Raw genomic sequence first — 24,707 nt, forward strand, 5'->3', positions numbered from 1 at the left:
GACACTTCCGTATCTCTTTAAGTTTATGAACAGCACCCTGTCGACACTGGTCAAGCCCTCTGCTCTCGCGAGGTCTCACCGTGTCTCGCGGGGTCTGAAAAGCTGTCAGTTGCAATCCAGAGACCAATCCGTCTTCTATTCTTTTTCAGTACAACTGTAAAAGCCCTGCCAGCAAACACAGGACGTCAGTGAAGACCGTATCACTCTTGATTTAGAATAAATCGTCCACTGTGCATACGGAGATGAGAGCAGCTGTTAAAAGAGGACGCCTGGGGCAGAGGTGGTAATAAGTTGGAGTTTGCAAGCACGCGGTGTGAGAAGCCCACATCTTAACTTGATAAAGTTTAACGATACCCCAGACGCCCCAAAGATCCTTCGGGAAAAGGCGCCATAATTTTCCGTCAGAGTGCGTCACCTTTTGTGGCAACACTCCAAAGTGGTATTTGTAGCGTAAGAAGTATTCCCCTCCCTTCCTATGAGGGCCATACCCATATAATAAACAACGTCAAAAGGAAAGTCATATACCCGAAGAAATAGCAGTTCCCAACAGAGGACATGATGGCTTCTCGCCAGGATTTCCCATCATGCTCTAGCTAGTCTAGGCTTGTTTAAATGTCGTTGTTCAAAACGCCATGCATATGTCATTCTGTCTGAAGTCGAAGAGTCTCACCAACAAGAGGAACACAAAAAGTACAAACCGAATTAATTAAGGTTTCTTCTTGGGGGGTATAACTTAACTTTGGTAATTTCATAAATGATCTAGCACGCATTATATCCATCTTGTTCGAGCCGGCTAGCCATACGAGACATGTGCGAGACAAATGCTACCACTTCATTTGCCCATCACCGATCTGTATTTTCTGCATGCCTCATATTACTATACGACCTATACATATTTTTAGTGTAACAATTGATATAGATGGACATGGGGTGGACCTTTTCTTTTGTTCCCACGTTCCCATCATGCATTGTTCTTCAGTCACGTCACAACAGGACTGCTGCCAAGTTCTCGTCAGCATGGTTCCTTTAGAAAACAGGGCTGTAGGCGGTAAATTCTGTAGACAGACATCACAAGTAGTCGATTGTCCTGTGGACAAATGTATGGAGCCTCAGAGTTTGTCTGTAGGTGTGTGTGAGGTTTGCGAAAGTTCGTCTGACATCACCACGCGAAGTTGTGAGACTGGCCCATCTGGAAATGGAGATTTCTGGTTGCCCGGGCCGCGGGAATGTGCGCTTTTGCCTGTCCCCGGCCATTTGTTGGCGTTCTCGTGACAAGTCCTGACGGGTAGGGTAACTGAGAACAAACACCAGCATTGTGAGAAGGCGGCTCTCGACACACAACGTCTTATACGTTGCCTACAATGTGGGCAGCAGAAGCAAGTGGGGCACTTGTCAGTGTAAACATGAGCGGGGAATGAGGGTACACAGATATCGTTCGCCGCATCACATTCGTATAAAACACCAGGTCTTAAGATAGTATGTAGTGTCGTAAATAAATTGGCCCAAAGTAATTTACTGCCATCTATCTATCTATCTCATAGCCCCCTTCCATTCGATTTTCCACATCTCTTTAGATGCGATCCGGTGCTCTGAGGTACCCCAAAGGAGCCCATGCCTGACAAGGCCTTTGCGTCAGAGGCGCTGGTAATCCCCCGACAGTGCAGTCCGACACTCCGAAGTCTCCCACGAGAGCCTCGCTGCCGAGGTGGTGAAGATAAACACACATGTGGGGTCCGGCATGCGGCCATCCTGACTCGAAAGGACCGGCACATCTATCACAGTTGACCACTGACAAGGCGCTTCCCGGGGCGATACAGCTCCCGGCAGTTCAGCCAAGAGCAGGCAGGAAAGCGGACTTGTCGGGCCCAGACGGACTTCCCCCCGCGGTAGCGTTTTTGTGATGCTGCGCTATCTTGGGTTACACAGTTCGGGCGCTAGCTGAGAGCCAGAAGCGAGGCTCCAGTAAGCAAGCATGCTCTGTACCGCGATCAGGAGGGAAGTGCTTCCTAGCTTAGCGGTCTTGTGCCTGTTCGGAACGCTGACCTTCGCCGATGGAGAACCCGCGGCCGGGAAAGCCGCGTCTCTCGCAGGCCGGGAATTCCAAGGGGCTACGGAGGGGGCACAGGCGGGGGAGGGGTCTGCCTTTACCGACAGTGAGAAGAGGAAGGCCATTGAGGAGACACAAAGGCTGAAGAAAGCAGTAGGCGAAAGGTCAACAGCGTCTTGGGCTGCTGAGGGACTTGGCGCTGTCCTGCCCGAGGTTGAAACTATCAATGTCAGAACTAATGTTCCGGTCACGGGGGAGGGGCAGACTGCCCACGCCTCGCCTTCCCCCAGCCTGGCGGCAGAGACCTTAGCACAGGTCCTGGCACCAGGGTCCGGTCAGTGTGCCTACACCTTCATCGTGCCAGAAACCCTAGCGAAACAGACCTGTAACGCCGCGGACACCGGCATCAGGCAGCAGGACATACAGGCCATGTCCCGCCGGTGGGAAATCATGCAGACCCAGATCGCTCAGCTCCGTAGCGAACTGACCACGCGACTCCTGGAGACGGAGAGGAACGTCCTGAACAAGTCCGCGGAGTTCATGAAGAGGCTGCACCGCGAGGAGAAGCCGAGCGTGCCGCAGCCGGCTCCACCGGACCGTAGTCTGGAGATAGAAATAAGACAACTGAAGGACAGACTGGCCGTCATAGAAGGCTTAAATAGTAACCAAGACAACCTGATAAGGAGTCTTGTACGGGACAGAGAAGAAGTCGACAAAGTACTAACGGCACACGAGACGCTCATTCAGCAACTAAAACTCAGTATGAGGCAAGAGCGAGAGAAAAACACCAAATTCCAAATGGAAGTTCGAAACTTAGTCTATAACCAGAGTGGGACAATTCTACAGCTCTTCGAGCAGGTGAACGCGCTAGGCTCAGAAAGGACACCGGAGCGGCAACCCGAGGGCGGGACTTCCACTCCGCTCAGACATGAAGACATGCAGGTGAGTTTAGTAAAAGTCATCGCAACATAAGACTGGGCAATTTGACGAATTCGAAGAAGCTCACGCTTTTAAAGTTTTGACGGTTTTTTAATAGTGATAATAGAGAAAGGTTTACAGAGATATTTCACAGCCTTTATTACGACAACCCGAAGCCTCTTACACGTCCTCTACAAGGGGATGCTTCCAAACTGGATCCTTTTTCTGTACTACGTGCTGCGTGGGCGTGGTAAGGTAAGAACTGCTCGTCTCGCGTGACCTCGTAGCACTTCTGGAAAGGTGTACGAGGCAGACAGGATCCTAGGAGTAATGTCCTGTAACAGTGGAGAAACAGATAAATATTGGGAGAAATTCCACAACCCCTTCGTAAACGAATACCTGTTTATGACCAAACAAAACTGTTTCGGACAGATATCTTGGGTGCTTGTTGTGCACGCATATCTCTGAAGGACATGGAAACATGAAGTCCAGTTTGACCGAAACCCATAGACACAGTGAGTTGTGTACAATACCCCGGAGAACAAAGCTACTCAAGCAAACTCCAGACATCCCTGGTGAATCGGTGCTAATGAGCATAGTGTCACACATGGGAGTCTGTACATCTGCGCCTTGTGGAGATTAAACGTCTCGAGCAGACTGTCTGCATTTCTATTTATTTTCCAAATGGTCAAGCAACATACCAGCCTGCCATGTAACAGTCTGTCCGGAACACAGACACTGGAAACAACCGTCAAGAGCGTTTGGGAACTTTAAGTAGCGTCCATTTTCGTACATGTACATTGCTGATGTTGTATTTTCTCTCCATACAATGTGTTGTTGACTGTATAGACCTGTAAATGCCTTGAAGCACTCAAACAACACGAGTCTGTTGAAAATCAACGTCAAGGCCAATGTGTACACATCCCGGTGTTTTTACTTAACTTAACGGCTGCTCAACCACTCAGACGGAGTTCAACCTCATCAACCCCTGTGTGGAAAAACACGTGGCACTCCTAACATTCCCCCTGACCTGTGAAGTATGTGTAGATAGGGTTGTTGTATTACAACATTTGAAGATTGCGTTGAGATCACTCAATGGTTGACCCTAACATAAGGGGAGGGGAAGTCGAAGTGAACGTTTGAAACAGCGTCTGTATTTGCAGCATGAGTCCTTGTTTCGGAATCACGGGTTGGAGCACCCCGATGCCATGGAAAGCGTTTAAGCAACAGTTGGTTCCCGCACGCTTTTCCTTTAGTCACGGGCATGGCTGTCATACGAATGACGTAAACTCAGTTAAAAGTCGGATACGTAGTGAAGTGAAGTGCATGTTTTACCGGTAAGCACAGGACATGTCCGTGAAAACATGACATATGTCACGTACGATAACGGTACATATTGACGTCTGTATCGACACACATAATTTGTGCCCTCAATTTAATCAGAGTCTGTGTATAATGTCCTTGATTTAATCAAGTAACTTTTCATTCTCATGCTGAAACTACATATCAGACATGAGGAAACAAACAGCAGTTATGTCTCATAGATTTTAGACAAGGCACGAGATCAAAGGAAGATAATTACTGCTTTTAATAGGCCAACTTGAACTCATATTTCGATATAACAACGACGTTGGCCGTTTCGTAAATATACTGATATTAGGATTCCGGAATGAACATTAATTACATTGAAGTCTGTCTATTTTGTTTGTTTCCCGACATACATCTCCTTACAAAGCCTTCCAGAGCAACCGCTACAGAATCTGTGCTCGTATCTCTGCGTCTCACTCTCAGTCACGGACGTCATACAAAAACAGAAGAATAGTAGCGTGGCAAAAACTGTGTCCTGTAAAACTACCGGAGATAAAAGGATTGTTTCCCAATGAAATAGTTCTCCAGCATCGTCTACTTCTCATGGGGATAGCAAACAACGGGACTACTGATAATCGACCATTGAGTGAGCCCCTGTGCCGAGAAAATCCCTAGCGTAGGAATTCAGACGAGAACGTGACCGTGAGTGACCAGACGATGTTGGCACTTAAATCGTTATTAGTCTGCGGCGTCCTTTCAGCGCCTGCAAATTTCTTTCCGACTGAGTGGACAGTGAAACGTTTGGTCGTTACGGTGACAAGTCCTGCTTCAACTCAGCTTGCGCAAAAAGTCACTGCCAGACAAGTTGGGTCGGTGCCAGTCGTACAGAATGCATGTCGGGGGTACGAGCCACGCGGGGTCTCGGTGGGGCTCGGTGGTTACCCCGCAGCAGTGACTGCGAATAAAGGTCATTTCTCCGTTGAAGTTGGCAAGAACGAGATTATCCTGATCACACTTTGCAGATTGTAACTTTCAGATACATTTACACACTTGGACAATTGCCCTATTTAAAATATACGACTCTGAGAGTTAGAGCATGGAGAAAAAAGTAAGCACGGGCTCCTTGCGACTGGCTTGACTTTTCGGCTGACTAATAGGATCAGTTTAATATTTAACTTCAACGGACGGTGTCTTCTTTTCTACTTGTACACTTACCCAACGCCCAGAATCATCTCTGGCACACAGAGTGATGCCACTTGACCCCACCGATGTACACTGACCGGTTATGTTACGACTTGAAGACCAACGGCAGGCTCCTTGACCCTGAGAGGAGAGAAATCTTATCTCCGATCTCTCACCCTGTAGGACATCACATCCCTGCCCTCTGTAAGGTTAACATTTCACCAAGAGCCAAGCTGCCCACCGCACGGGGTACGGACACACCACACCACACCACACCAAATCACATGCTATACTGGTAGCTGTCATTTGCGACACAAATATAACCTTGGCACCATGTTGGATTGGTCCGCCATTTTGTTCCAGAAATTCACATCGAGTTACTTTCGAGTATCTGCTGACGACACATGGTAAATTTGGGTCATTTAGGACTTTGTACAAGTCAGGAATATCTGGGTTAAGGTCTTGGTCTTTAGAAGTTCCTTCTGTATCCTGACTGATCCTAACCCCCGATCCTTGACCTAGATATACCAGTAACTCAGCCGGAACCGACATCTGCTGAGCCTTTTGAACTTTAGATTCCTTTCTGGTCCCTCGATCAGAAAGAATAAACGCAGCAGGGCCATACATGAAAAACTCCATTTTGTCACGTGATTTTGTACTGTTCCGGATGTGCGGGAGTGTGCGGGGACTATGCAATTTAATGTGCTGCATCGTGCTGTTCAGGTTTCCCTCAAAGGGTTTCATTTTGTCGTTTCTAGGTCTTCAGTCCTTTCTTTGTCAAATAAATTGTCGGAAATCAACCAAATTAAATTCTTGCAGTTTGGAGTAAACGATCGATTGAGAGAATGCCCAACACAACCGTAGCCAACGGAAGTAATATAATAACTTGTAGCCAGATCTACTATCTGTCTTGTTCACCATCCACGCACACACCGGTGTCATTGTCCTGTGAAACGCAATATATGAATCATTTAAGGACAACCTCGGTATCCCCGCCTCCAAGGCTGCCGAGATCCAAGGTCGACAACGATGAGTACCACATGCAGCGAAATCATTACAGACTCGAATCCAAACTGTGGTCAATGGCTATAAATAGGGTATAGTAACAAGATCTCGGCGTGCTCTGTGTCAAACGACGATGTCATGTTTGTCTAATGATACACTGATATGAATCGAGGTGATTAGAATTGAATAAGACTCGCTCCGGCCCAATTGAGATAACCATCTGCAGAGCATCAACACCCGGGGAAGAAGCATTTCACGCCCGCTGTGGTCTCCGCAAGACCCGTCATCCCGGTGTCGATCACGGGATTTCACTGAAAGCATTAAAGGGACCGGTCACTTATGTCTTGTCGTGCGAACGCAAACTGATTGAATCGTGCATGTGCGTACAAATTTCACCTGTCTTATCACTATCAGGCTGTCTTAGAACTTTGTCGGTGGTTGATTCTGTCATAACCTGCTGGATAATTGTACGACATCAAAATCGTACGACATCTCTAGACGAGTCACGAATTACGCCTTCAGTGGTTGAGAGGCTCGGATGTGGTACAATGTTGCCCCGAACACAACTCAATCTCAACCGCTTATCTCACGTTTGTTTAATCCATGAATTTGTCATGCTTGGGTTCCACTGAGTGACGCTCCGTGGTGTCTGGGCGTGGATTCGCCGCCATGCACGCATGTATACACCTGTAGTTGATCAACCGTTATCAACCTACCGACCCCTCCCCACCGGGGTGCTAAACAAGCCAATGGACGGGAGTCAGGCAAGAGATGATCCAATCTGAGCTGTGTCAGGTCGACTGATCATGAGAAAATGTCGATCCGCTAGCTGTATGGCTGGTATGACGTAGACATATCATAGTGCACGGCATATGACAGTCCAAGCCACCTGCACACCTGTAACGATGGACCACTGCAAAGTTCCTCTAATAGGAGGAAATATAGCTGGTATATACTGGCTATGACTTGATAGACATGTCGGCGGGCCACCTTCGTTTTAGTTTTGGAACATTAAGTAAAATGATGTACATATTGCAACAATAACGTTAAGATCACAAAGTAAGCATGTTTCATTTCGCTGAATGTCAAAGCCCGGCTGACTTCCTGGCCTTCCCGCTGATCCAGCCGTTGTTGATGAGACAGTGTTTATCAATGTTACCATGTGTCTGGGTCAAGGTCTGAAATCAGATATGCAAACTCATCAATCTCATCTATCGGTACATGCTGACAGCTTAGGGGGTGGTACGGCCAAACACTGACACTTTTGGTACAGCTCCGGGGACTTAGCTCACCTTGAAAAGGATCACAGAACCCCCTAGTCTAGTTCGTCTCTGCTGCTCGCACTAAACGCTGCTTGAATGGCACGGGCTCAAACGTATGGTTGAGACGTGACTTGTCAATAGCGTGGAAATACAGAGATCCTCCATTGCATCAGCATCGATACCGATAAGCCTATAGATAGTCCATGTTTGTCCAACAAAATTACCAGTTCAGCCAATGATAACACGACAATTGGAGGTCCGACCAATGATAGCGTGGCAATTAGCGGTCCGACCAATGAGAAAGGGGCAACATTTATGCCCGTCAGATATTTGCATTTCTATGTTTCTTTTGCATCTCAACGTTTTGACGGAGATGGACGGTGCTATAGGATCAGTCTACTGGATACGGGACACACACAAGCACCATACACTGTAAATAGTAACGAGAATGATGTCAGTTGAACGCACAGTCGTGAAGAAGGGTACAGTATGTGGTTCTATAAGAGCACAATAAGAGCAAGTTAGTGTTACGGTCTTCTCCATATCTAAGAGTGACCAACTTAACCTTTTTGGAAACATTAGTTCGACTTAAAAGTTCAAAGTAGCCAGCCCAGCGAGTACGTAACGTCGACAAGCTATGTACAAGCCTGCTGGGGGTACGAACCATCACTGAAGGCAATGGCTTGTTCCCAGACATCAAACATTGCCAAAGAATTCACATACACTTTGTTTTGCCTACATGACATAGTTAACTGTTGTTGAAAGCAAGGTTATGACCTCTTGCACCAGAACGTGATAGAAGATGACATGAGTGGAAGATGGACGTCTCGGCAGATGTGATATCCCACCACACAGTCTCCGTTTCCGACATGTGGGCGCCTGATAACCTTCTTAAGAAAACATTATCTTTGCACCTCTTTAACACAGATGTTCTAGGATATCTGAAGGAAGGGAAGCAAGACAGACATATCTTACTTCAATCTGGAACGATTGCAACAGAACTGGCAATTCTATATAACTGACCCATTTGACTTTGCAGAGTTATGTAAACGATATATGTGTTGATAAATGTTTTGGCATATGGGAGTGTAGTTTTGTACTTAGCCATAACTAGCCAATAGTATTGCAGGGCCATTTGTTGCTGTTCATGCAGATACGGCAGTTTCAATATGGTCACGCATTGTAGAAATATTAAATGATACATTAAAATGCTTTGATACGGCTTTCTGTAGGAAGGTCATAACTGCATACATGCAATAGGTATTTTGGCTAGGCTGCACATTTGGAGCTCAGAATTTTTTCTCATTCTACATGTAGATCTGGTGTTAAGTTTTCGCTCGTTCGAATATCCATGAATTACATCAACATGTCGTAACCCTTGTTGTATTGAGGATCCTGGATTATATTGTTCATTTCTGCAGCATTTGGCGAGAAACCAGATCAACTTGAGCCGGAGGCTGAGCCTACAGCAGTCCAAACTGGAGAATCTCACCACCGAGATCCGGAAGATCAACGTGGGGAGGGAGGTGGTCCAGGGCAGCAGGTGGGTCACTGTCATCCCGTCACACGAAGCCAACTATGTCCTCCCGACCTTCTCCAGACAATGGTTGGGAGTTAGGGGTGAGCAATCTGTGATTGGGAGTTCGTCAGGTTGTTTTCAGGTTGGATCAGAGAGGCAAAAACGATTCCAGGCTACTCCTAGCGCCAACCTCCTTGGCATGGGGCCTGGTCGGGAGCAACGTCGTAAGAAGGTCCTGAATGTGTGACGGAAGTCTAACATTCCTCACTGTAACTTACTCTTGCAATGTATTATTAGTTGTATATTTGTGATAAGTTCATGTCAATTGTGATTCTACCATTAATACCGATGGAGATGAAAGTTGGAATAATCTTTATAAGACCCACGAGCTTATGAATAGAGCCTTTTGTAGTTTATTTTATGTGTTAAGATGTCAAAGGTTAAATAAAATGTAATACACTTGCTACAGACATTGGCAAAATCCACATACCATTTTCCACATCCGCATTGGAAAGGGTTGGTCCTGTCCTAACTTTGATTTTCTTAAGGGACCGAAAGATGTAAAAAAAAAACCGTTTAAAGCAATAATGTACAATGGTTTATTAAAGCTAGGCGTCCACGACAAACTGGTTGTCAAGAGTGATTCCAGCAGTAATCCCTCCGACTGGCAGCTCAGAATAGGTATGGAGAGCGCACTGCCGGTCTAGTTTTACGAGTTTGTGCCTGCAGTATAATACATCTATTCTAGTCGACGTTTATTACCACTCGTAACCATCCGGGAGACCCGGCCGGAGATAGATAGTTTCCTGTGCGGCAGGAGGAACCGCAGGCGGAACATTCACTGGGTAAATTACAGCTAACAGGATTACCCGTCCCGTCATTCTTCGGTAGAAAAGCGGCACCTTGAACTACCCTGACCCGCCGCGCTGCTAGTGGGGATCCGTCTGTACCCGCCGCCGGGTCTGGGGCGCTAATGGGAAAACCCAAGGACACCTCGTTTATCGGTATTACCTGTTGTTATAGACCTGCATGCCTATTGGTGTGGTGCAAAATTGAGATAAAGTAACACATCCATAAATGAAACTGTACGGGTGTCGATGTGATGGGTGCGATCCCAGAAATGTGGTGAAGCGTACTTGTCGCGCTGTTACACTTCATATGGTAACAGTTTAAAACCGGTATCAGCTCAGATAGCTGCCCGACGACCTTCCGGCCACCCTCCATGTTAACCCTGACCCACACGACACTCAGCGGCTGAGCCTGAAAACACACCGGCCAATTTCTGCCGCAGTGTTGAGGGGTCAGAATTACCGCATACGGCAGGGTTAATTTACCAATTATTGCCAACCCCACTCCTCCTAAAAGTAGTCGTCTGGAACTCTTCTGATCCGGAGAGTTTTTCATCTGTTCCCGCGAACTTCACACGGTCTCTGTGACCTTCATGGTTGCCCCACTTCTCAGACGGTGTGTGTTGTAGGTGGGCGCACATGTTAGAACAAAGCTCGAGATCGGATGACCTGGTTTCTAGATTCGCTTACTGGATGTGGCGGATTAGTAGTAACAGGATCGGACCAGGTGGTGGTAATCCACCAGGCGGGTGGTTTGGATTGCGACCAGATCTGGAGACGACAGGACAGAACATCATGCCGTCATGTATCCACCATCGCGAACTTCTATTGGGTTGACGTCAGGAAACGACTCTACCCGATTGGAGGTTCATGTTCAGATCCCCCCCGCAGCTGGCGGTGACGTCATCCATTTTATAGAGAACAGAATTTCAGTTCCGTCCAGCACTAATTGACCAATCCTGACCGTCCAACATAATTGACAGTTCAACCAATGAGAGAAGTTAGTGATTCTACCAACGGGGGATTGGCTTCATTTGCATTAGGGTGATCGGATTGAATGATGTATGTAGTAAATTCAATGACAAATACGAATGAAGGTAGATTTGAAATCCATGATATGTTGCACGATGATTTACGATTCTATAATTTCAATAATTTGACTATCCATTTTTTTCTGCAGAGAAAAAAGTATAGCAGAAATGGAATCCAAGATTCAGACCCAAGAAAAGCTGATCGCTAACCTGACTCAGATCGTCTTCAAACTGCTAATACAAGGTACGAACGAATAGTTATTCTCACGGATGTTCAGTGCCATATACATATATTTACAGTTGTACGAGTCAGGGTACAGATTGCAATGTGGCAGAATCGACGGTACTAATTTAAAAAAGAATACTACTATTCTACCGGTAGAGATCACGATTGGATCTCAGTCGACAGAGACTCTCTGTAACCAGCCGATTCTGCCAGATCGCAATCTCTACCCTGACATATGCATGCATTGATAACGTGTTGTTAGGCTGGAAACAAATGTCTGGTCGGGATTGTTGGGAAAGTTGGGTCAATTACAGACAGTGCTCTACAGGTACATGTGGACTAGACGTTTTTGAAAGACATATAAAAACTGGCCGATGTCTCTGGCAGATATAGATTGAGGAAAAAGGAAGAAGCACACCGTACTTCCCCACACATGCAGTTGTGTATGCAAGAAGAGACTGTTCTCCAGAATGACAAGAAGAGACTGTTCTTCACAATGACATTGTGTCCCCAGACAAGATAGCCACGTATACAAAATAGTGTCAGGCGTTGGCTACAGGGAACCAAGTTAGCCTAGCATCTGTTTGGATAAAGCGTTTTTTCCCCAACCAAAATATTGACCTAACTTTCGTTGACATTTGTTTATTTGATTTTTAACCATAGCAGTCCGACTGATGTCCACACGTAAGTGTTGCGCGCTGACTGACGCGCACGTTGCCCTCCCGCGGGAACACTCAGGATCCCCTCCAGACGAGGATGTTTCCGTTGAGGTTGTCCGAGCGCGTGAGATACCCGAGGTTTGAGATCTGTTCAGAACACATCAGGCACGAACTTGTCAAACATCGTTATAGAATTTCCGGGCACAACCGCCAACTAGAGTCGTGAAATAACAAAACAAATTGCTGAAGTGCGAAAGAGGAGCGGTATTGTTATACCCTGGGGGATGATGAGGGTAAGGGGACAAAATACTGGGACACAAACGTCAGGATTCCTCAAACTGTGAAACCGCTGATGGATAGCAGGGATGTTGAAACCAGCAAAGGAAGTGGTTAGAAAAGGAGAAGGAGTTTCAGCGGTACGAATTAAATGCCGATGGTGCGGATGTTCACGACCCCAGGTCATACCCTAGGCGTCTTCTTCATCCGTAAAAGAAGTTTAGATTCAGCTCTCCAAACAAAATGAACACCTATTCTCAGATACGTCCTTCTGATGACTTAAGTTCTGGGGCAGCTTGGAGAAATCGGGGCCTAAAATCCAATTCAAACGTCGAGCCGGCCCGGAGATTCTTGTTTGTTCTATCACCGTTGCCATCCTCTAAACGATGTTGACATGGTCTTTACAATCGTGTATTTGAAAAGGGATAGTATAATATAAGAATTCATTAGATATTTGATGCTTTGTGCAGAATGTGTGTTTATTACAATGGCGCGTGATAAACTGTGGCTACTGGGCGGGAACTAGCGCTATGAAGATTGTGCAGTGCTTGTTTTCTCCGTGGAGCTGGATTGGCGGGCACCTCTGCAGCGGTACTTTGCAGCTGCGAGACTTCGATTTGCTACATCCAGTGGTCCGTGAAAGCCTTTCATTAAAGGCTCGCGATTCAGCAGACGACACTTAACCTGTGAGGAGACTAAGACGACAGTGGCACCAAGGAGGGTCCAACTGTTGGCATGTTCCCTGTAACCCAAAACCCGTCAACCCTGTCGGCGATTTACCTATATGTCCCTAAATTAGCAAGATCTTTTGACGATCCGTCCTTTTATACGCGTTTTGTGCCAAGTCTTTGTAGTTCACGGCTTGACGGGTCTTTGGTAAGTTCAAGTACTCCGACGAAGTACATGCACGTCGGATTTCAACACAACTGACGAGTTGGAGAACAACCATTGATAAGGGGGTTCAGGGGAATTACACCTGAAAATACTACCCCATTAACTGTCTGTGCTGGTTCTCGACGGAGGAAGTCGGCTCTTTAAATCATTCCCGTTAGTATTGCCTGGCGTGTGTAAGCTTGGCAGTCTTTGAATACATTTTGTCAGGATGGAGAGATGTGGTGTGGGAGTTTTGAGCTACACGCTATAAGCCAGTCTGCGATGGGGAGAGTTACTTACTCGATGAGCCACTTACATGAATCTCGTGTCATTAAAACGTCTTCTGTTACTTCGTGCTTGCCATACCATTTACAGGAGAAATGGCTCCTGTACTAGCAAAGCGTAGACTTATATCGCAACGTGACTGATGGGTTAACGGATGAATGATTATTTTCTTCCAATGGATCCCCCCAAAACACCGTATCCCTTGCCAAAGTGAAGAGTCTAGTATCCATCAATCGCGAGTAAACATGGTTTAACGATGCTTGTTTAACCTTAATGACTCTCTTCACAATTTACAAATCACTTACAGCTAAATACGCTTCTTCTTTTACGGCCGCAACTCAGCCAGCTCTCCGAATTTAGAGAGCAGCTCATTTCAAAGCCGGAGAAATAGCTTTTGAGCGGGATGTTTGTTAAGGGAATTCTAGGTTACGCTAATGGTGGGCACGACAGTCGGGGTTGTCTGCGGGGCACATCCCTATTTGGCCGGCTGGTTTGTTTTTGCTGCGGGCTTGTATCGCTCCTGGTGGTCTAGGTCAGATTAAGGGTCAGTTGTGATCATGAGCTGTGGTGCCGTCCTGTAGTGAACAGGTAGGATTTGTAGTCCTCGGTGGGGCGTCCTCGAGATGGCGATGATCCTGCAGGGAGAGACTGGGTCAAAGATGGCGGCGGAATCCCACAGGGCAGGGATGTGGGAACTGTGCGTAGAAAATGCATTTGACAGCGGTGTTGCACCATGAAAACTGCGTCATGGAAAGGAGCTGGGGTTATGGCTCTCTTTTAGCTTACCTGATGCTGAAGATACAGATGGGGAAAACTGATGAAGATGCGAATCGGTGTGTGCATAATATGCATAGAAAATAATGCTTCTTTAGTATATTAGTATATAAACTTAGTATACTGTTAGTAGGATCTGTGTACGTGCACAACATCATAGCCATAGAATGACTGGTTTCGCGGTAATGGACGAGATATTCACAATTATTCCTGTATGATACTAATACATCTTTCTCTACTTCTCAACATACTTGCTCTTTCCTAGTGGATTTCTATCGCAACTTAGTATTACCTGTTGTTCATCCAGCCGGGATTGTGTTATATATCTGGAGAGAAAAAAGTCCTTGTCAATGACTCAATATTCTAAATTGACAACGATGAAGGTGTATTTTGTGCTTTTGTTACATTACTTTCGAAAAATAAAGGCAGCAGACACACATGTGAGGGCAGGAGTAGCCCTAGACTACCCTTACACCCCCTCCCTGTTGACCAGACTGTTCCAATTGCCCGTAGTTCCCGAGAGTCGCTGGTTTCACTCCGCCGAAACCATCAAACTTGAACGGCGATGACAAAGCCCCTGCGGTACAACCTCCCTGCTTAATTGTACACAAATGTCCATCCTTGACTAAATGCATGTCTGCCTATCCATTACGCCACACGCTGAGACCGGCGTTTTTGGAGTTCTTCAGTCAGACGGGGTCAATTCTGTTTGTTATTTCAAAGCTGTGGGCTACGGTCGTATTTAGGGGGGCTGGGATGGAAATATTTACTGAACATCTATTAGTCACTGTCACAGTCAAATACAAGTGATGCATTGTATAATTGTGCTGACGTTTACGCGTTTGCACTTTTGAAATTATGACCAGATAAGCTGATAATTTACGATTGTAATATCCCAATATGCGTAGACAAATGTGGAATTCATGAAAATATCACCCCCCTGCTGTTATGACGTCATGGTCATAGTCGCGCAGGGAAGGTGTGTATTAGGGGGTGTGGCGCCAATTTGCAGTAAGTCAGACCTGACAGAAGACTAAGCCCTGGTAAAGCCTTGGCCTTCTCGCGTTCTTGGCCATGCCGTTATAGGTCAGAACAATTTTCCCATGTTGAGTGATATCTGGTTGTCTGTTTCCAATTGCGACAAGAAGCCTCGTGAGAATCATTTCGCCAAGTGCTAAACATGTAACCTTGAACCGCCAAGGTCATGTTCCACGATCTGTCAAGGGGAACGGCTAACATTTCCAGACAGCTGAAAGCGGTTAGAGCAGTTGTGCGTCGGTATGTGCCATTCAGCAGGAGTGAGACATTAAAGGTGTTAAGGGGAAGGAGAGCGTTGGCAGGTCGCGCCGAGCGGGAAAGGTCGGTATTTCGGCGTACGGCGGCGTGGTGTAAGCGAAGACAGCCGAGGTGTGGGCGTGTTTAAGACCTTCAGATAACGGTGAAGGCCAATCTTGTCTCTCTGATAGGACGGGAGACAGTGATGATGACACTTGGTGGCTCGGTTAGTCATCTCATGTAAGAGCGTAGGATATAATGAAACATCCCAATAGACTGACTGTAAAATGTAAGGCTCTATCATACTAGTATCAGGAACTCCTCCCTGGCAATGTACTTGAAACGGGACGCGACATTTCGGCTCCCAAATATTCACAATGAAAATGAAAATCAGCAAACCTAGAATCAGACAATTATCCCTACTTGGCCTTCAGGGCACGATACCTTTGATTTTTGCATAATTTCACGAGTCGGTTTTAGTGTCATATTTTGTGGAAAAACGTTCTCAGATTTCGATCTTCACCCTGCGTTTGCAAGTAGCTTTTGGACAATAACCTGCAGTCAAGACGCCTGGTAACGTCAGGTGCAGCTGAAGATTCCACGCACATAGACAACCCTTCTGCCCCCTCTGTGAAGAAGCGCCGTCTGATAGGAGATACGGTAATCTCTCTAAGTTCCGGTTCATCCCTGACCTAAGTTGTAGCTAGATTTCTCTCTCTCTCGTCGGAGAGTGTCTGAAATGTTGCAGCGGATAATTGGAAGGGACAAGGAGATGGAGCTTATGAGTCTGAACGCCTGTCAGCTCTCCCAAGAAACAGTGTTGACTTGTATATAGACTTGACATGGAGTGGGGTACTCGTGCGAACATGAACCAAACAGGGATCAGTTCAATGAACCATTTTGCCGTGAGTTTTGCATTATTGCACGACAGGACTTGATTTTAGTGTCGTATTTTGTGAAATAGTTCGATGATTTTATTTAACCGTAGCCACGGAGAATGACTCGTAGTAAGGCAAATGGCAGTCGGGTCTTTCGAGAACACAAGGGGAAGTTACATGTACTACGGTAGGCCAGGTCATTGTAACTTACAGTGTTTATACCCAGACGTTTGAACAAATTGGCCATAATTGCTTGTCTCAAGACTGCTGCACACCGTACCTGTAGGCTAAATATCAGCATGAAAGACACCCTGTGTAAGGGCTTGGTGGAAAAAGTGGAAAGATGTTGAACAGGTGACACCTACTGTATAAACTACTTCTCAACACATTTACGTCGAAATTGTTAGCGTTTATTTACTGCTCGAAACTTACCCACGGTTAGTAGTCACATGGAGTCCTCGAAATACAGACTCCAATGCAGGATCTACCTTTATCATTGGTTTGTGACGGTTGCTCCGGATATACCTCTGTCGCACACTATTAAAGTCTGCGTAGGCGTTTTATAACCACTGTCTTGTGCTTCTTTGACCGAAAGTTGAAGTGAACATGAAAGCGAAGGGACACATTCTTTCTACAGAACTTGATCCTCAAATTCAGAGGTTAAGAATGTTGAAGCTACCATTATAGGTATTGAACTGCAGAAAAACGTGACCCTTGGAAAGAACAGGCGAGGGCGAGTCAGGACACATGGGACAGGCACGTTTCTTAAGGCAATAGGATTCTGAGACGTTACAGCCTACCAGCATCTGTGAAGACTGAACCGGAAACTAGTACAATGGGATGGTCTAGGGTTCGACCCTTTACTTCCTTTGTACTGAAGCTAGGGATTCATCCAACCACATACGGAATGTTGTTGGCTATTTCACATAGAGGTCTATCGCACCCCATCTTCGAAAAAAAGTCGGAGATTTCAAACCTCCGGGAAGTATCTAGAGTTTTTGTGATTCTATCGGCGCAATCACAGCCATATCCTGGCGACCTTGGAGAGGCCGGACGTGCACGAACGTAACTTGTTGTGACAAGTCCCAAGTGGATACTAGTACCTCAATGACATGCAGCAACTGTGTGGGTGGACGCCTGTCAATCTGCGGTTATCAAATCTCCCCCGCCTTTTTGCCACTGTAGCGCAAATATCTATGAACGCACACAAGCAAATACACTCACACACAAACGAACCGAAAACAATGCCTACATACCCAGGGGCTATGATTTCTTTAATTGGCGGAAAAAGTCGGCGTGTAGATGTGTGGACAGATCGCGTGTTGTTGTCACTCAGCCAAGGCAGTTCCAGGTACGAGGTTGCACGCAAAGCATGTCGGAAAGGACTTCCATGCCGATCACCTGCAAACGCTGTAGACAACCTTTCATTTAGGTAAATCAGCAGACATAACGGTCATTGGTGCACTCCTCAATCCTAACACGCTCGTATTTCATTTTGAAATGGCATTTGTATTAGATTTGGAGACCTGCGTTACTGGTTGAGAATTTACTTAACTCAATTTCCATGGCCGAAATCGATCTGATGCCAGTCATTTTCAGGTCCGAAGAAGAATACCACGAACCATTACAAAAATATACTAGTATTTTATTAGATGTATATCTGATAGTCCATTTGTTCTCCCTAATTTACCCATGGCTAAGGTCCTCTACAACATCTAGCACTTTCATGACGGATTACACAATGAAGTGACCTCTACCCGGGCCGATGACCTTCGTCACTCATGACCAATAGATTGTAAGATGGCGGACGGTTGTAGCAGACAGGGCACGACCTCCCTGTTCAAACAAGAGTCGCTTCATTACACATCAGCGACAACTCATGTCAAATGCCTCACCTCACTATTAACGTGAACTTGGAACTGGCTCAAACATGCTTGATTACTTTCCAAACACTCACCATACCCACTGAGCATATTCTCCAGAGTCGTTCATTTCTCGAGGGTAGAGTTACGTTTGTTTGTCATCGATAGTTGGTGCTCATGTGATCATGGCTGTATTTCACAGGAGACCTGTCAAAAATGTGAAATGTCAATATGGATACGCAAACAGATTCTCGATTAATTTTGGGTGATGTAAAACACAGTAGGAGTTGCTTCAATATCTATACAGTTTGAAATCTAGATCTGTTCAGAACACTTCTTCTTAAATGACTTTTAGTGCACAGAAACAGCATGGTCAGAACGGTCCACTATCTGACTTTAACGGCTTCCTATTTTGTGTCATCCACCTTTTTTCACAAAAAAACTTCACCGGTTTGACTGCTAACATTTGCGTCCGTATACCGTTTTTGACTGTTAAACATTTTCGACAGCGACAGAGAATCCACACGAAGAAGGCTACCCGCGAGAGACCTAGCTGTGATCTGTCTTGAACCCTTTTTCATAGTTAGATGGCAACAACGTAGCGGTCTATTTCGTCCGATCCATACATTACTGAGACTCTAGAAACGGAACATCGGACGGAAGCATCAGTTGAAGTCAACATTCCATGATGCAGAACTTTTGTCACCAAGTTACAGTTTGTGAGGCCTAAGAGACCCTCGCCAAAGATTCCACCAACCCGGTTGCCAAGCAGAACGATCGGTGTCGATTTCCTGTTTTTATATGGTAGCGGAAGAAGACATAATATCCCCAAGACCTATCAGTAGGAATTGTTGTTGTTCCTTAAACGAACAGGTGCGAGGGCTTAACTGGTTTTGGTGATTTGGTGATAACGGAGATGAATTAGTACAGTTGTTATCTCTAATATACATGCACAGATACCATATCTTGGGATGTCAGGGGTTAAACGTATAGTATACCTCATCTTGATATATATAGTGATATATAGAACCAAAGGAAAGAATTGCAATATCAATATGTAATTGATGAGAAACATCTGATAATGTTAGCGTAACCTCTTCATCCGACCCTGAAACAACTCCGCACCCCCTTTGCCCGTGATAGTTATATGTTTTTAAAAGGGCACATGTGTTTTTGTACATGTATATCGCGGAAGTGTGGGCATGAACCGTAGTCCTCACAGCTATTTTTCACAGGTAAAGGTGAATGTAGAAGATTTTACTTTGGCTCAGATCCTACATTTTGTACTTAGAGGAATTTTGTAAATTCAACCGGAGTCTCAATTTGGCTGCCCACTCCCCGGGACTTTCCTCGGCCCATTTATCAAACTCTCGGCTTTGTATCTGCACATTCCAACCGTCGGGGCGGATTACATGTCTGACATCTTCCACCGATCCCCGTTATTTAACCGTGCCTCGGGGAGAGCTGACCTCCTTGTGATCACTTACAAACAAATCCCCCCCGAAACGCTACTTTTCTAAGTCTACGTTTGCATGACATCTGTCAAAACACGGAATGTAGAGGCGGTGACAGATGTGGGCCAAGTGTGCAGCCGTGTTTAACAAATAAACACCAGAATTCTTAGGATAAATCATGTGCAAGTCTGCTAGAGCTCAAAACGGCTTAACGTAGGGTGTCCTCTGCCACCCGTGTAGAGCCAGGTCACCGAACTTTCCCAAACTCTAAACCACCCATTTTCCCATCTGCCCTATTTTACACATCATTTATTCTTGTCAAGGACAGAAAAGAGTGGATCTAATTGCAGGTTATCTCAAAAAGGTTTCATTTTCCTTATTACATTACCCGGAGAGAAAGGGCTCGGAACTGCAAGCACCACATTCTTTCCGGCAGTTGTGTGTGATAAGGTTTTTGTACGCATTATGAACCAGACTGCATGGTTAAGATGTAACAACGCTGATACTTTCTTATGTGTCAGAAGGTGTTACAATAATTTTCTCTTTGTCCTACTCATCATTCTTTCTATTTTTCGATTGATTGTCTACCCGTGGAAACCCGGCTACCTCCATCAATACACCCCTATTGTTCTTAGGCACCGCTTTAGATAACTTTCATCCAACCATTAACTGCAGAAGAAAAGTGCAAAGACAAGCCTGGATGCCAGACTATATTCCCAGGGCCTATACAAGGCAGCTCTTCGGCTCCAGGACAAACACAGTCCTGGGTTAGACCCTGAGCAACACCTACTGTAAGGCGCAGGCGCTAGGCTTAGTCGAGTTAGGGACATATTTTTCTCCCCCCGAAGGGTATACAGTTGAAGGTATCGGCTCGAGTGTTATGGGTCTGGCACCCAGGCTGCCTGGATCACCACTGATTTGCCCTGGCGGGCGGACGTGGTGCCGTGATCCGGGCGGTTTCTGGTTCAGTCGGTCAGACGTATTTGCGGAGTGCACCACAGTTCGACATTCCTCGCGGGCATCAGACTTCGCCCACGACCTTTTCCTCACACGGCTTCCCCGACTGGCTGCCTCCAGATCCAAACTGAACTCGGCCATCATCCACAGACAACTTCTGGGGACGTCTAGTCCCTGTGGTCTAGTCCATGTTTAAATCACAAAGGCATCAGTGCTGAAGTGCCACCTACTCATTATGACATGAGGGAGATGGAACACACATTTGTAAATAAAAACATGATACGGGTATGTGATGATAATGGAAGTCGGACAATTTAACCTCAATCGGCGAGGCCTAGGAGAAATAGCACTGGTCTGTACCAGGCAATGTGGAATGGGAAGAGCAATTACAAGTGTACTCAACAATGGTTGGTTCTGTCGCAGCCTGCTTGAAAACACTGCGACATTAAAACCTTACAGCTACCTACGACGAATATCACCATCGATATCATGCTACAGAAGACGTGTTTAGCGGGGATGTTGTTACATTGCTGAAGAGTGAGCAAGCCTATAATGTACTTATGTAGCCAAGCCGAGGAGGTCTGGCCAACGGACGAAGCTAGCCTCTCCCGGAGTCTGACAGTAGCAAGGTCTGGAATAACAATAAAGTCTCTATCTCCACCGTGGGATTACCCAATCCAAGAACCCAGGACCTCTGCACTTAAACTACACTGGCACCAAGTCCCTATTGTGATATCAGCTTTAGTCTAAGCTTCACATCACTCGTCATTCCTTCATCACGTGATGTTGATAAGATAAATGAAAAAAAGTCTTCCTGACACAGTCTTTAGCATCAAACGTCTGCCCACTTCACTGGTCCGTAAACCACACCTTTTAATCATGGACTACTTTAAGTCAAGTTTAATTACACTGGTTTTGCTCGTTTTGTTCTCTCGTGCACTTTCAAGAGTGGCCATGTATATGTAGCGCCCCCTCAGGCTAGGATGTGTACTGCAGAGACGCTTGACTCTGCAGTGCGTTACCGAGAACCAGTATCACATGTATACCCGCCACACGACGACAGTATGCCCCCTAAGAGGCTAGCCAGAGAGTTCATCATCAGGTCCCGTGTTTGGCGTGGTTAGCTGTGGAGTTACATGTGGAGTAAATACAAGATTCTCTCAGCAAACTTACACCGAAAACCACTGAGAGGCACGGTCAAATGTCTGGCGCTGTTTTGAACTGAACTGACGTCAATGACAACTGTACGTGGTTCGTGTGCGTGTGATTATTTACAGCGGAATCTCCCCTATTAACCCTACAGTTTGCGATGTAAGATCATATATCTATATTTTGAATACTCGGGCAGAGGTTAGACTTTATACAGTTTGAGAGGACGATGGTTGCCCATGAACTGCGAAGGCCTTTAAATGACAGACACGTTTCAGGGAATCGTTTTTCCTGGACTCGTAAACGCCGCGCCAAATAAACGAGTTTTCTCCGATATATGCTGACTTTTACAAGCGTATCTTGTCTAGACCATGGGGGTTTCGTTTGACGGTTCTATTAACCTACACCTTTGACATATGGTTAGCTCTTTCTCGGGAATGTGTTGAGAAAAATGAACGTATTTGTCGTATTCAATCTGCAGATCCGCCGCCCGTGGATGAGAACTATTGGACGGCCTACAAGTTCCAGTATGACGACACCTGTAACAGTTGCCATGGCGACCAGTACGTCAAACGTACCAAGTATGACGTCGGCAAATACGTCGGTGTCGTCCTCTGTACGCCCACGCGTTATAAGGTATTTAATATTCCCTAAATTGTATCTATTATGACGTTGTTTTTCAACCGTTACATAAAAAGTACCGCCTGTGGTGTTAAATCACCTGTGATAAACGAGTGTTTAAACTGTTACTGAAACCTGTAACAGCCGTCCAAGTTTAGCTATACCTGGTTTGAATTAACAGCTGAACTGGTCCTACTCCATGAAGTTTGTGGAGGTGTGGACTACTCTTTGAATGTTAGTCTGCCTTAACAAATTAGATGTGGAATCCAATTGATTACAGTTTGCCAAATTTCCACTTTCAACAAGAATTCGGAGATCTCACACGTCCATGAAATATGTAGAGCTTTTTTAAATGCTTGTTGCTTTTACACTTTTTTCATTGGTTTAATATATGGAAATAAGGTTGTAATTGACAATCTATTTCAATTACAGTTTTCTAAACTCAAATCTCAAACGTTTTATGTGTGAAAGCCATATCCTTTGGCAGTGACTAAGTTCAACAATTTATAATTATTGAAGTTGCATACACATTAACATAATATACACATTAACATAATATATACATAGTGATGTTAACCTTTACACATTTCACTAGTATGAAATTCTAATCATTTACCACTAATATAAGGAATCATAGCATTTTCGAAGTAACTAATCCAGCCTGTAGAGACCAACGATCACTGCGTCTTTCCTTCCCAGATCTTCCTGAGTGACTCGCTGACAGGTCTGTTCCGTAACGTGGCGGACAGGGTAGGGCAGGGGCAGGATCACTGCGAGTTCCTGGGCTCTGCCCGTGATGCCTCAGCCATAGACCCGTATTACTCCTACTGTAAGCAAGCCACAGGTGAGCTTCCATTAAAAAATAACGTCATAAATTACTCGTACAGTACTACTACTTCTAATGTATAACGGACATATTTGTTTTAGCACATTTCCGAGTTTGTGGTAACAGTTTCCCCTTGTAATATAACTGATGACCGTACCATTCACAGGTTTTTGGCGGCGGTACCGAGGAGAAGACCCGAAGTACGGGCCGATCGGGTACGACGGAACCGGCAAGTTCTTCGGGAGGTGGTACGAGTGCGGCATGCCCATACCATAAGACACTCAACGCTATGTGGAAATGTCGGCGAGACGTCTAGCACTGTATGGTTGCATTGGGAGGAATTTACATGTACGTAAAGAAAAACGAACAGAACTCAATAAGACATGTCACCCTTGGGAAAAGTTGGGTTTTTGTTGAAATAGGTTTAAAGGTTAACGTTGTTGCCTACATGTCAGAGAAGGTTTAATTTGTTTTAGACCGTTGTGTAATTGCACGTTCTATGGTGCTATGTTTCCATGGTTCTTCAAACTAATGTGGGAAAAACGTCACTAAACATAGTGATATAAGTTGTTACAATCGTACTTACTCTATCTGTATATAAGCTAGAAAGTATGTGCAAGGCATTTATTTACATGCTGTTTCTCGTTAATTGAAATAACGTTTAGTTTTAACAAGGAGGTTAAATCAGTTGAATTTAAAGCTCCTTGGTTTTGACAATTTTGCTTGTTGCTCCAGAATATAACTCTATGCAGAAAAGGAAACCACAGGATGACGACTAATTGTATTAATACGTGTCCATCTCGTCCCCAGCTTTAAAGACTTACCGGTACCACCCTTTGCTCTCGTACCCAGATATCATCACCATTTGTGATCCGACCTGTTGTATCTCTACATATTGACAATATACTGTACATTCATAAAACCAGAGGAATAAACCATATGAGGTGTTACCCAAGCCAATAAAGGTTTCTTGATACTTTTACTTCGTCATAAAGGCTTCCATTAACGACAATCGTAATTTGTATACACGTATGTGAGAAGTGGTCACAATCAAATGTTGGTGAGATGAGTAAATCCAAGATGGCGACCGGACTGATGGTACTGGTGGTAGGTGGTAATCAAACCAAGACGGAAGTTATGCATAATCTGTTGCTTTTTGAATATACAGGGGAAAAATTCAACGGTCCATTACAAATTTCAGGAAGACGGTTCTCTCGCGTCTTTAATCTACCAGCATGGCGGACGCTAAATTACGTCACAATCACGTGAATGCAAAATCTGACAAACGTCTACCGGTGCAGCTGGAAAAAAAACTTTCGGCCTTGACCGTACTTTTTGTTCTCTGGAATCCATCGGTTGTTTGCTATGATGTTGAGTCTAGCCCCTACTCGCCAAGGTTGCTGAAAATGTCCGTTTGATTTTGAATGGAGGGTGATTTACCATCGTTCGTCAGCGCTGCCCAGACATAACGT

At 45.4% G+C, this 24,707-nt stretch overlaps 1 protein-coding gene across 1 annotated transcript; it reads left to right on the plus strand.

Annotated features, from left to right (window-relative positions):
- Positions 1–1,557: 1,557 nt before the first annotated feature.
- Positions 1,558–23,990, plus strand: LOC109475506. The gene is made up of 6 exons (XM_019776139.1): positions 1,558–2,989; positions 9,144–9,265; positions 11,270–11,364; positions 22,270–22,424; positions 23,109–23,253; positions 23,402–23,990. The coding sequence occupies exons 1-6, from the start codon at positions 1,973–1,975 to the stop codon at positions 23,509–23,511; spliced, it is 1,644 nt and encodes a 547-aa protein (XP_019631698.1). The 5' UTR covers positions 1,558–1,972; the 3' UTR covers positions 23,512–23,990.
- The last annotated feature ends 717 nt before the right edge of the window (positions 23,991–24,707 follow it).

Source organism: Branchiostoma belcheri, unplaced genomic scaffold, assembly GCF_001625305.1.
Source record: "Branchiostoma belcheri isolate BF01 breed outbred unplaced genomic scaffold, Haploidv18h27 scaffold34, whole genome shotgun sequence".
In the NCBI taxonomy this organism is placed as follows: Eukaryota; Metazoa; Chordata; class Leptocardii; order Amphioxiformes; family Branchiostomatidae; genus Branchiostoma; species Branchiostoma belcheri.